The sequence below is a fragment of the Bos grunniens genome, chromosome 4 (assembly GCF_055505025.1).
Source record: "Bos grunniens cultivar Pamir isolate PY7600 chromosome 4, Bosgru_T2T1.0, whole genome shotgun sequence".
Taxonomy (NCBI): domain Eukaryota; kingdom Metazoa; phylum Chordata; class Mammalia; order Artiodactyla; family Bovidae; genus Bos; species Bos grunniens.
This window is the reverse complement of record NC_141168.1, coordinates 83,094,075-83,108,640: the sequence shown is the minus strand read 5'-3', so window position 1 is coordinate 83,108,640 and position 14,566 is coordinate 83,094,075. Positions and strand designations below refer to the sequence as shown.

The following is a 14,566-nucleotide window of genomic DNA, read 5'->3' as shown; positions in this document are numbered from 1 at the left end:
CAGAGATTGTGGTCCAGGATAAGTTTGCTAGTCCCCAGACTGGCTGAGGATTTGGTGCAAAATGTAAGCCTCTGAGAATATTGGTTAGAGAAAGGTGGGATTCTAATTTTAGAGAAACTCAGGGATCTGTTTTGAAAGCGTGAAGGACTCAGACATAGGAAAAAAGCCTGGTATCTAGTATTGAATGTGATATTGGTTAAAACAACTAAAAATAAATCCGCTGGCTTTGATTCTCCACTGCAGTTAGGTATACTTGTCTGTATGCATTTTGGGTTTCAGGTTCAAAGAGAGCCTTTCTGGGCCAAAGTGCACATTATAATCAAGTAGCTCTGGTTCACAAAGTCTTTGGTTCAGTTTCATGTGTTTTTCTTCCCATAGTATCTGGATAAGTGCAATCCATTGTCAAGATATCACTCACACTTGTGTTTATATAGAGCCATATCTCCTAGATTTCTGCTTTCTGTTTCTTTGTGTAGCCTTGAGTTTGAGTCCTATGTCGTGTTTGATTTTTGGTGCTCACCTTCTCTTGCCTACTTTATCAATGGATGTTGTCACTGATTTCCTGTTAATTTAACACTGACATACCTTCTAACTGTTCTGACCCATCTTTTGTAATCAAATTCCTGGTTACTTCTTTCTCACCTCATAGTCTGCTGTGCCTTTTTATTGTCTAAATTTTAGTATGCCACTGTTTCTAAATAACTCATGTATATGACCTTGTATATATATTAGCAGTAAACAATAAAACCTATTCACTGTGCTATAGGGATCTGAATAAGGACTCATTTAAAAATATTATTTACCAGTAAAATAAAATTCTCAAAGCTGACGTTAACATTTATGTTACAGGGGATGCTTTGGATAAAACTGAAGAGAGATTGGCCTATGGCATAGAGAATAACAGTACTTTGCTGGAATGTACCCCACGATCTTTACAAGCAAAAGTTATCTGGTTTGTACAGAAAGGACGTGATGCAAGAAAAGAGGAGGTAATTCATAGCTGCACTACTCAAGAGTGACTTGCGTATAGTGCATGATTAGTAAATAGATTATGATTTATGTGCGTACTGAAAATTAAAGCCTTTGTACTGTACTTGCTTTTTATTATGTGCGATTTAGATGCATTGGAGAAGGAAATGGCAACCCACTCCAGTGTTCTTGCCTGGAGAATCCCAGGGACGGGGGAGCCTGGTGGGCTGCTGTCTATGGGGTCGCACAGAGTCGGTCATGACTGAAGCCACTTAGCAGCAGCAGATTCATATAAATATATATGTGTATCAGTGTGCCGCTGCAACTAAGTTGCTTTAGTCGTGTCCGACTCTGTGTGACCCCATAGATGGCAGCCCACCAGTCTCCCCCGTCCCTGGGATTCTCCAGGCAAGAGCACTGGAGTGGGTTGCCATTTCCTTCTCCAGTGCATAAATGTGAAAAGTGAAAGTGAAGTCGCTCAGTCGTGTCTGACTCCTAGCGACCCCATGGACTGCAGCCTACTAGGCTCCTCTGTCCGTGGGATTTTCCAGGCAAGAGTACTGGAGTGGCGTGCCATTGCCTTCTCCGTGTATCCATATAGGTATATATATATATATGTGTGTGTGTGTGCCTGTGTGCTAAGTTGCTTCAATCATGTTTGACTCTTTGCGACCCTATGGACTGTCGCCTGCCAGGCTACTCTGTCCATGGGGATTCTCCAAGCAAGAATACTGGAGTGGGTTGCCATTTCCTCCTCCAGGGTATCTTCCCGACCCAGGGATCGAACCCGTTTCCCTTATGTCTACCTGCATTGGCAGGTGGGTTCTTTACCACTGGCACCACCTGGGAAGCCCATATGTATGTGTATAAAGATTGTAAAATACATATACACATAGCTTTTTATATACATATGTATTTATATACATATAAAAACAAATGTTGTATATATATATATATAAAATTTGGAACCTAGACTTAGATTTTTTACTAAGGAAGTGCTCATTGTCTCATGATTTTAGTGTTGTTCTGTCAAAATGATGTCTCAAATTGTATTGCCCAAGGCAGTGTTTTAGAAATAGCAAAGTTAAATACTGTTATTACATATATCTTAGATATATGGATAAGAGAATGAAAACAACAGCAGCAACATTAAAGCAGTTGATATAGTTATTAAGTCACACATGAGACAGCTGCTATGAAGTTCCAATGTTGTCTACTGGGAACAACAACAAAAAGGATATAAGTTCTTTTGTCCTTCTAAGCAGGTTTGGTAGTGGAAATTATATTTATTATAGGTATCTAGATATTGACAAATGAACAAATCAGACTGCTTTTATAGATGGAAGAAATGTTGTTGTGCAGTCACTCAGACATGTCCAACTCTTTGTGACCCCATGGATTGCAGCACAGCAGTCCTCCCTGTCCCTCAACATATCCTGGAGCTTGCTCACACTCATGTCCATTGAGTCGGTAATGCCATCCGACCATCTCATCCTCTGTTGTCCCGTTCTCTTTCTGCCTTCAATCTTTCCCAGCATCAGGGTCTTTTCTAATGAGATGGATCTTGGCATCAGGTGGCCAAGGTATTGGACTTTCAGCATCAGCATCAGTCCTTCCAATGAATATTCAGGACTGATTTCCATTAGGATTGACTGTTTGATCTCCTTGCAGTCCAAGGGACTCTCAAGAGTCTTCTCCAACACCACAGTTCAAAAGCATCAATTCTTCGGCACTCAGCCTTCTTTATGGTCCAACTCTCACATCCATACGTGACTAATGGAAAAACCATAGCTTTGACTAGTTGGACCTTTGTTGGCAAAATAATGTTTCTGCTTATTAATATTCTGTTTAGGTTTGTCAAAGCTTTTCTTCCAAGGAGCAAGCATCTTTTAATTTCATGGGTGCAGTCACCATCTGCAGTGATTTTGGAGCCCAAGAAAATAAAATCTGTCACTGTTTCCATTGTTTCCAATTCTATTTGTCATGAAGTGATCGGACTGGATGCCATGATCTTAGTTTCTGAATGTTGAGTTTAAACCAGCTTTTTCACTCTCTTCTTTCACCTTCATCAAGAGGCTCTTTAGTTCCTCTTTGTTTTCTGCATTACCGTTGATGTCATCTGCATATCTGACGTTATTGATATTTCTCCCAGCAATCTTGATTCTAGCTTGTGCTTCATCCAGCCCACCATTTTGCATGATGTACTGTGCATATAGTTAAATAAGCAGGGTGACACTATACAACCTTGACGTACTCCTTTCCCAATTTTGAACCAGTCCGTTGTTCATGTCTGGTTCTAACTTTTGCTTCTTGACCTGCATACAGGTTTCTCAGGAGGTAGGTCAGGTGGTTTGGTATTCCCATCTCTTGAAGAATTTTCCAGAGTTTGTTGTGATCCACACAGTCAAAATCTTTAGCATAGTCAATGAAACAGAAATAGACGTATTTCTGGAATTCTTTTGCTTTTTCGATGATAAAGTGGATGTCAGCTCTGCCTTTTCTAAATCCACTTTGAACATCTATAAGTTCTAGGTTCAAGTATTGTTGAAGCCTGGCTTGGAGAATTTTAAGCATTACTTTGCTAGAATGTGAGATGATTGCAATTGTGAGTAGTTTGAACATTTTTTGGTATTGCCTTTCTTTGGGATTGGAATGAAAACTGACCTTTTCCAATCCTTTGGTCACTGCTGAGTTTTCCAAATTTGCTGGCATATTGAGTTCAGCACTTTCACAGCATCATCTTTTAGGGTTTGAAATAGCTTAGCTATTTCAGAAATAGCTCAGCTGTTTCAGAATTCCATCACCTACACGAGCTTCTTTCATGGTGATGCTTCCTAAGACCCACTTGACTTCACACTCCGGAATATCTGGCTCTAGGTGACTGATCTCACCCTCGTGGTTATCTGGGTCATTAAGATCTTTTTTGTGTAGTTCTTCTGTGTATTCTTGCCACCTTTTCTTAATATCTTCTGTTAGGTCCATACTATTTCTGTCCTTTATTGTGCACATCTTTGCATGAAATGTTCCCTTGGAATCTCTAATTTTCTTGAATAGATTTCTAGTCTTTCCCATTCTATTGTTTTCCTGTATTTCTTTGCATTGATAACTTAGGAAGGCTTTCTTATCTCTCTGCTGTTCTTTGGAACTCTGCATTCAGATGGATATATCTTTCTTTTTCTCCTTTGCCTTTCATTTTTCTTCTTTTCTCAGCTGTCTGTAATGGAAGAATAGGTAGTATTTAAAACACGTATACAGAAACAGTCTGGAGGCAGTCACTGGACAGATGAATGTAGGTCTAGGTTGCTGGCTGTATGTAGGAAAAGGTCTAGCTAGGGTGTGAAGCAGATAAATCCTGGAGAAGACAGATAAATATTGTTGATGTTGATGTGAGCTTTGAACTCAATTTTAACAACAAAAAAAAGATGGTATTTAAAAGCAGAAAATAGAATAAAAACTGGTTATATTAAAGGGAGATAGATCTTGGTGAATATTGAAGAAATGGTCCTTAGTAAAGAGGTTACAAGTTAAATTGGGTTAAGAAATTTTAGAGACCTGCCTTAGGACACAGAGGACAGCTGATAAGTATTCATCAGATAGTGAATCCGGGAAGTCTCCACCTCATTTGATAATGAAAACCAAACATTTGTCATTGGAAGTGTAAACGGCTGATTCTATGTGTAGAGCACAAAGACATTTTTTGCCTCTTTCCCCCCTAGCCTGTTGTGAAACTTAAAAACATGTTTTTTGTTTAGAATCAGACAGTACATTCTGGGAGATGACTAAATGTGTAAATCCCAGGTTCCTGGGCTAGCTATTAGAGAAGAAGGAGCTTCAACTTAATATAGGCTACTTAGAAATAACATAGAAAGGCAATCAGGGGAGGAGAATTCTCCTAAATTTTTCATGACATCGTAAGAATAAACACGTGTCCAAAAGTGATACAGCATATTGCAATGGAATAAATTATTAATGTAGTGCTAAGGTGTTTTCCATTCCCTACATCTGTGATAAAACCGGCTTTTGAGTTTTGTCATAACTCACTTGGCAGGAGAGGGCCTGGGAATAGTCTATCGTCCCCCCAGTTGAATGACTTCAGAAAACAGGGAAGTGATTCTTTCATCAGTAGTCTTCTTCACTCAGTATGTTCTGTTTCTGATTTTGAACTCACTGTAACCCACCTCATTTGGAAATCTTTACCAAGTCATTTTGACATGCTGTATCCAGCAGTGTTCAATTTTAAGTTTCTTTCTCAGACTGTTAATATAATGTACTTCTTTCCCCAAAATTTTGGTCCCTATTTTCAACTAAATTCAAATTTCCCTGATATATTTACTGATATTTGAAATTTTGAGTTTACTCTATGCATTATGGGCTTCCCTGGTGGCTCAGACAGTAAAGAATCTGCCTGCAATGTGGGAGAACTTAAGTTTAATCCCTGGGTCAGGAATATCCCCTGGAGAAGGGAATGGCTACCTACTCCACTATTCTTGCCTGTAGAATCCCATGGACAGAGGAGCCTGGTGGGCTCCAGTTCACGGGGTTGCAAAGAGTCAGATATGATTACGTAACTAACACTTTTTCTTTCACGATGCATTATAAGTTGTATTATAATCGGATAGTGCTTGGTTCCTATAGATACAGTGATATATATTGATTTATTCCTAATCTGAAACAAAACACACAGTTGCTAACTTCATCAAAAGCTAAGTGCGTGTTGTGTACCCAGAGCAAACTGACTCTGTGTGTGTATTCTTTCAGTTTTATAGAGTCCGTTTATAGTTGTTTTAGAGTTTAGAGTTTGAACATTTTTTCGTTTATTGTAGTTTCTATGAAACAAATAAGGTAAGTTTATCATTAAATCTTGACCATTGTAAAGGATGTTTAAGGTCACCAGGTCCACTTCTTATCTCATGTGGGAATACTTTTTAGAGTATCCTTGACAGTGGCCAATAAGGCTCATCCTTGATAATGCAAGCCACAGTCAGACCATAGCCTTTGTAAGATTTTTGATTGTCATGTCCTTCTATTGAAATGAAATTTTTGAGTCTGGAATCCGCTTATAAGTCCACTCTCAACCCTCTTAAGTGGTCCAGAAACCACATATTCGGGTGGATAACATTTTTTATCAAATGAATCTGTAGAAATGCTCCATAATAACCAGATGCCTAGAAAAAATCTAGCAGTTTAGTTATCTAGTTTACAAATTGGATTACTTCATTTCTTTCAAATATGTACTTTATAGTTTCCTGCTTCCTTAAATAACATATATGAAATGTAAACTACACATTTTATAATTCCAGAAATGTTTATGGGAAGCCTAATTTGTAAGTCCTTCATAAGGGAGCATTTTCCCTTGGCTTGATGACCTGGTTAATTATGGTGTGTGTGTCCATTATAATTACATTTTGGGGGAGAAAACTTCATAGAAGGGATTTGAGAGATGAGGCTTTTTTTCATGTTTATCTACTACACCTAGGAACTGGGGTCGGCACCTTGCCTTATTATTCCCATATCTCACAGCTGCCATTGAGATACAGAATGTTTAATCACTTTCCTAGTTACTCTCAGCTAGTGAAGTAGATTCATATCCAGGTCTGTTAGTTTTTTCTACTAAATTACACAACCTTCTGAAATCAGAATTCTAAATGCAGTTTCACATGCTCTGGGATAAACATGGAGCAAATGGGAAAAAATTCGTATTTTTTTCCAACAATGTATAGTAGAGTATGTCACTGTAGCTTTCGTGGCAGAGGTACTATTCCCATGTTTAGAAGTCTGAGAACCTGCCAATAATTTAAACAATTCCCACTGATACCAGAAATCATTATTATACAGTTCATGAAAGTGAAAGTGTTACTCCCTTAGTAGTGTCTGACTCTTTGTGACCCTGTGGTCTGTCCATGGAATTCTCCAGGCACGAATACTGGAATGGCTTGCCATTCCCTTCTCCAGGGGGTCTTCCTGACCCAGGGATTGACCTTCGTCTCTGGCATTGCAGGCAGATTCTTTATTATGTGAAATACCAGGGACACCCTATAAATGCACCTCTTTTATTGTGACTTTGTGGACTGTAGCCTGCCAGGCTCCTCTGTCCATGGAATTCTCCAAGAAAGAAAACTGGAGTAAGTCATCATTCCCTTCTCCAGGGAATCTTCCTAACCCATGGATCGAACGCGTGTCTCCTGCATTACAAGCAGATTCTTTACTGTCTGAGATACAATGCATACATCAGTGCATTTCCAGTGTCAAACTGCCTTTTCAGGATTTTACTGTACGCCAGTGGGTAGAAGAAAGACTCTATAAAAATAAGTGTGCTGTATCATTTGAGCCTGTGTAGATATAAAACTCAGAACTGTCTAACTCATTTCCTTGTTTTTAACTAAAATAATGTTCTATTCATTTATTTGAAATTTATTTAATGAGCACCTATTATGTCCTTCTTTCATGGAATTTATACTCTGGAGCACAGAGAAAGATAGTAATAATAATTATATAACTAAATAAGAACACTATTTAATCTGTCAGATGATGGTAAGGAGAAAAATACAAGAGAGGGTACTTGAAGGGAGGTTGAGAAGGCCATGGTAAGAAGTTCACCAACAAGGTGACACTTGGAAATGACTTGAAAGAGGTGAGGTTGTAGGCCATATGACAGGGTTGGATAACAGCTTTCTTGACACTGGGAAAGCACGTGCAAAGGCCCTGCTTTATCGGGAGGGCCGCTGATGTATCCAGAGAACCTAAGAGCAGAGGGCAGCTTGGCTGGAGGGGAAACAGCAGTAAGGAAACTAATAAGCTGAGTCAAAAAGTGAGATGAAGGGCCAGCTCATGAGGGATTTGTAGATCCTGGTAAAGGGCTTTGGTTTTTGCTCTGACTTCAAAAGAAAGCCATGAGGTAGTTTTCAACAGAGCTGTGATATGATCAAAATTTGATTTTAAACAGATGACTTTGGTTATTGTATTAAGACTATAGTATGTGGGGGTAGGGTGAAGGTCAAAGCAGGCTATCATTGAGGTAGGAACAGGCATCTTTATGTTCAGTGACACAAGTGTCCACGTGCCCTTAAGCTGCAGTGCCAAAGGGTGGGCAAGTGGCCTCCTCATACACATGATAGCAAACGCTTCACATACGCTCTTTGCTGTCATTGAAAACCAGAAAGGCTATTTAACATCTCACATGGAATACTTTTTAACCTTCTATTCTCCTCCCTGTGTATGTGTCTAAATTTAGTGTTCTGGTTCAACAAATACTCACTCAGAGCCTACTTTACTAGCTGATGAACAAATCATAGTTTTAGCCTTTTTGAAGCCTATAGTCTTATAGTGAATATAACAGTATGAACAGATAATTAAATTGTATTTGTTACAGTATATTATACAATACAATATCTTTTCCCCTATTTGTGAATTCAGAGGAAAAGAAAAGTGTCTCAACTAATAGGTCAGGAATGGAGGTGTCATGAGGGGCAGTTAGGAAAACATTCAAGGCAGAGGTGACATCTGAGCCCTAAATGCATAAGTAGAAACCAACTAACAGGGAGACTGGTATAAGCATACGTGCTGGAGAGGAGACACAAAACAGTTGATGTAGATCTGTGGCGGACATGAGAATGCAAAAGTGAGTAGATCTATCAAGGGACCATTTCGCTTTATCTATAAGCCAATGAGAAAGCCTTAGACAGACTATTTAGATACATTACTCTAGAAACTAGCTTACTGGGTTGGAGGATAAGGAGGATGTCAAGAAGAACATTTAAGAAGGTGTTTCAGTAGGCAGATGGAGGATTTTCGACCAAACTAAACATTGGTAGTAAGAAGGAAGAAGACACATACTAATTTTTATGAGATAACATTGAGTGTATTTGATATTTGAGGGAAAAAATAATTCACCTATTCCAGCTTTCAGTGTTTCTGTGGTTGATTGTGCAAAGACATGATTTCAAGACTATAGGGAGGAAAGGTAGAGTTCAGTTTTGGCTGTATTGAATTGGGGGCCCCTGTAAAGCATGCAGACAGAGCTATCCTGGTATATTCATGATTGGGAATATAAAGCCCAAAGAAAAAATTTGGAATGGCAGGAGATGAGTGAGAGGCCTCAGCAAAGAGGCAATGAATTCATGGAGATAATAAAACTAAGAATACTATAGCAAGCATCAGCATTTTAAAATGGCTCACTGTGTACCAGCTACTGTCCTAAGAATTTTACATATAGGTGTACTTTTAATCCTTGCAACAGTCTTATGAAGTAGTTAATATTATTGTCCCCACTTTATATTTAAGGAAACTGAAGCACAGAGAGATTGAGTTACTTGCCTGTGAAATCAGTCTGAATTTGAGCCAGACTTTCTGGTTTCAGCTCTAGGCCTTTAGTAGGCCCTCCGACTGCCATAGCCTACCTTGGAGAATGAGTGAATGAGAAGCATGTAAACTAAGGCTAGAAGCAAGGGGGAAACCCACATGTAAGGGAAAATTAGGAGAAGAAAAAATTCTAAAAGATGAAGAGTAAAATTGTTAAGAAAAACAAGTAATGGTTTTAGCTAACATTCAGTTAGTGCTTATGTACCCTGTTCTATTAAGTACTTTATGTGTTGTAGTTTATTTAAAACTTATAACATTTTTCTGTGGCAGTTAGTGTTATTCTGTGCATTACAGAGATGAGATTAAGTAACTGATGGAAAAGACACAGATGGTAAGTACCACTGGAGTGATATAGCTTGAGGAGCTATAGACAGTAGAGTTGGGAATGTGGTGTAATAGAACTCAGAGAAAAGAACTTGGATAAGGATGAAGTGACAAACAGCATCCTTGGAAAAATTCAGAAAAATAAGCACCCAGGCTCTAGTGAGAATGTTCATTGGAATGGTTAAACTAGGAGCCATCTAGCAACAGGTTAAGTGATGGGGCTAAATGGTTTAAGCATGGGGCTGTGTGGGATTAGAAACAGCTAATATAGTGTTCTCTACCTAAAGGTTTGGTTGAGAAATTGGAGAGATCAGCAATAGGAGATGATAGTTGAAAGAACTTTTGCCTTTTTTGGGTTGGTCATGTTTAGAGGTTGAAGGGAAATATCCATAGAGAAGAAAATGTATAGCTAAGTGATAAAGCAAGATGAAGAATATAGGAGAGAGAATATCATTACAAACGAAAGTGACAGGATGGATTCTAAGAAGGAAATGGAAAAATCCCCATTCTCTGAACTGGGGAGAAAAGAAAATATTTTATATGTGTGGATAATTTCATTCACAAAATCCAAGTTTAGCTGTTCGATAGTCCATCTATAGTTATTTGAATTAGGTACTCATATATATATTTCTTCATATAGTTTTAATTTGGAACATATCACAAATCTTCCTTATAGGAAGAAGGTATAAAGTGTGTTTGTGTGATTGCAAAAGAAAAAAAAAAAAACTGTTAGAAAACACCACTAAATCACCCTGAAATGATGTACCCAAGTTTATGAACTCTCAGTTTCTGTAATTCCATGTATTTGTATTTACAAACTTCCAAAATGATTTAAAAAATTTGATTCTTAGTAACATCCCAAAGGAAAGCATCCATACTTGCTAAGACATGTGGTTGTACAATTGAATTTTTTCACCATGTATTTCTCTTTCTCTAAAATACATGAGCATTGCATTTTAAAACTAATAATTGAGGAAAAATTTAAGTATGCAATGATTTGCTTAGATTTAAATATTTATTAGTCCACTGTGTAATTTTCACCTACCATGACAAAGTAAGCCATAGTTTCTTTAAGATATTCAGAAGATTAGTATAACTGCTCACATTATTATGATCCTTATTTTGAATGTTATAAGTTTGGAATATGTTATTTCTAACCTGAAAATAGAATAGTCTTTTAAACTTTGCCAATGATTTAAAGCAGAAGTTGGCAAGGTATGACCTGGGGGCCAAATCTCAGCCTCTTTTATAAATAAAATTTTATTTGAAAACTGCCATGTTGATTTGTTTACCTAAAGTCTATGACTGTTTTCATGCTCTAGCTACAAGGTTGAGTACTTATAACAGAGACTGCCTGACATATAAACACCACAATCTTTACTTTATAGCTCTTTATAGAAAATTTGTTGACCTCTGATTAAAGAGGTCAAAGGAAAATGTATACAAGTAAAGCCTCATTAAGTATCTCTGTATTTTGGACAAAAATATATTTTCATGAAAAACCAAGCCCTCATTTTGTACTGAGCGCTATAATTTTATTGGAATGAGTTTCAGCAAAGCCAAACAAAATGAATATTTTCTTGGAATGTGTTCTTTTGGATTTTATTCTTTACTGACAAAACCAGTGTGCTTCCCAAAGACACTGTAAACAAGATGGAGTTATAGGAAGCAGGTCATAAATCCTCAGTGAGGAAATTTGGAGCAATCCCAAGATACATAAAATATTCTTCACATCCATGCCAATGAGGTATAGCACAGGCCAGTAAACTGCTGGTCCATAAGACCACCATCATAATTTATCCATTGGTGAGCACGGAAGGCTTGCTGCTGCTGCTTCAGTTGTGTCCAACTCTGTGCGACCCCATAAATGGCAGCCCACCAGGCTCCCCCATCCCTGGGATTCTCCAGGCAAGAACACTGGAATGGGTTGTCATTTCCTTCTCCAATGCATCAAAGTGAAAAGTGAAAGTGAAGTCGCTCAGTCATATCCGACTCTTTGAGACCCCATGGACTGCAGCCCACCAGGCTCCTCCGTCCATGGGATTTGCCAGGCAAGAGTACTGGAGTGGGGTGCCATTGCCTTCTCCGGCATGGAAGGCTTATTTTCTCCTTAATCCTTTTTGATCTTTCCATTGGAGTTTCTCTACTTAAGAGAAACCATTTTTGTGTGTTTGTGTTTCTTGAAAATAAAATATCCGTTGTATGCACTGTGTAGACTGCCTAAATAATGCTCAAATGTACATATTTTTAATAGAAAATTCAAGAGAGGATGTAAATTGACATCAAAATTCAAAAACATCAATTTGACTTCACTCTCGATTCTTTTTTTTTTTTTCTGTACCAGAAATTGTCACTTCTCAACTTTGTCTTCAGACCACCTACTGAGTAGGATAAATTCCTCAAAGTCATTTTAAATTTTGGTGAGAAATCTGAGGCATGATTAATTTACCAATCAGTAGTTCTTTCCAGGTAACTTAGAATTCATTGCATCTATACTAAATTTGTACTGTCTCCATGGAAGCATATTTTTATTGATGAGCCATACCTTATGGAGATAGCTTCTTTTGAGAAAACAAAAGAAAGAAAAATACACAAATTACGTCTTTTAAATGTTGCAATTGCATTATGTCATCAAAACTAGGAGAGTTGAAGTAAAATCCTATCTTCATTTGGCTATCTTGTTTGCTAGAGGACTCATTTTCTTGACTTTCACCAGTGCTAGCTAATGCATGACAGGCATCAATGACAGCCATAAGTTTACATTTTCTGTCTTTATTTATGTTTTGAATGCATCGGATTTGTTCCACGTGAATATTATTTCTTCCTTTTTCTAGTTGTCATGACATTAAAATGCATGAACTCTTTGCCTCATTTGAAACATCTGTTTAGCAGTTTTTATGTTTATACTTCAGTCTATTAAAAAATGTGTTCATCTTTTCTAAACTAACAACTCTTTACAGGTAAATATTCAAAACTTATGTTTTTTAGCCTTGACAAGCATGTTTTTATAACATCACGTGCCCCATATTTTAGTTCTGGAGTAATTAGCAGTAGGGCTTATTAATTTTATTTTTTCCTTTGCAATGGCTAAGACACACTTTCTTTTGTACGGTAGGAAAATATAAAGCAACTTTGTAATCTTAAGAATAGATCTAGAGTAACTCTCTTCTGTTAATTTTCCAAGATGATGCTAAACATCTTTGAAAATTAAACATATCTTTTAGATCTATGAAATCAGATCCGGATCTGTTTTATCCTACTGAGACCAGTCTGACTCTGGACATCTGATTAAACGAAGTAGCATGGCAATGCAGAAAGTAATTTTAATAGTATATTTTAGAGACATTTTTGTCTCTGAATTTATCATACTTTCCTCTTTCCTTTCATCACTAGGAAATTTAGTTTTGAATTGATACTCCAATTAAAGTAGCTGTTGAGTGTCTTATGCTGTGCATTTTTGTGTTCAGACATTATCTTTGCTTTCATCCCCTGTCCTCTTATTCCCTTTACCCTGATCATCCTGCTATTATTATCTATAAAATTTTTCAAATATTTTTTACTTGAAATATTTAAAAAATATTTTAAAGATAAAATATTTTTATATTTTACTATATTAAAATATAGTAAAAAAAATTACTCTTAAACTGCCATTTATTTTCAAGCAGTATTTGTAAAAGTGTATGATTACAGTATTCTAGAGCATGAACGGATCTTATAGACAGACCAGGATAATCATTACAAAAAAACTGGAGTTTTTGTTTGTTTTGGTTTTGGGTTCTTGTTTTTTGACTTCAGTTGCATAATTTAATCATACTCCTTATTTTAGGGCACATTGTCATCATCAGTCCACACAAATCTCGTCTCTTGTTTGACTTTTTCTCCACTTTCCTCCTTGCTTCTCCATATGCATCCACTGCAAGGACTGGAATAAGCCCAATGTTGCGTTTGTATATTGAACTGGTATATAACATTTTTAGTATACAGGAGCTGTGAAAATAAATAGATTCTGTTATAGCTCTTATTCTGCTTCTGCTTTTTAAACTCAGCACTATGTGTGGTTCATTACTGTTCTATGTACATCTCTGTTTCATTGTTTCTGACAACTGCTCATGCCACAGCGTGCATTCATTGCTCCTAATTGATGCATTCCCCTACAAGTAGACCAAGTGTCAGTAATTCCCAGGACCACATCTTTAATGGTCATCTCTCCAGGTAACTCCTTATAAATCTGAGTGCAAATTTTTAAATTATTATCTGTCAACATCCTTCATTTCGGTAACTATTGTCAGCGTGCTTTCCAGAATTAACGCACCATCTGCACTCTCAAAACAGTTCATGTGGGTTCCCATTTGCCCATATCCTCACCTATATTTGGTATTTCCTAATTTTTGCCTTTCTTCTGGGTACAATGTAGTATTTTATTTAAATTTGCATTTCTAAAATTACTAGTAATGTTGAACTTTGGCATTGCCTACTTATGAAATACTTGAGTTTCTCTTTTTATGAATTACTTATTCATAGACTTTTTCCATTCCACTTTTTACTTCCCTTTGTTGACTTTCAAGAGTTCTTTGCATCTTCTGTTTACACTATTTCTTTACTGAATATAAATATTCAAGCTTCTTTGATATAGCTGATATCTTGAATACAACATTTTTTCACAGAATGGCATTCTTATTTATAATAACTTTCTTCTCAGCATCTTCTTGTATTAGATGCAAGGTTTCTCCATTTGGGTCTTTAATTAATCTAAAATATAAGTACAACTTTTGTTCTTTGTACAGTGTAATAGGTTTCTCCAAATGAGTTACTAGGTAATTCATTCTATCTCTATTGGGGAATCATTTCTATCATATAGCAAGTTCACACTGGAAAGTGTTTTTAATAAAAGGAAAATTTTTTGTTTATATTATTG

The 14,566-nt window shown here is 37.0% G+C and overlaps 1 protein-coding gene across 2 annotated transcripts in view; it reads left to right on the top strand.

The window, feature by feature from the left end:
* Positions 1 to 14,566, top strand: part of SEMA3E (semaphorin 3E) — a 275,207-nt gene that overhangs the window by 247,633 nt on the left and 13,008 nt on the right. For both annotated transcript variants that reach the window (XM_086398568.1, XM_086398569.1), the window contains exon 16: positions 850 to 989. In XM_086398568.1, the coding sequence (XP_086254694.1) occupies positions 850 to 989 (140 nt within the window). The remainder of the gene's footprint in view (positions 1 to 849; positions 990 to 14,566) is intronic.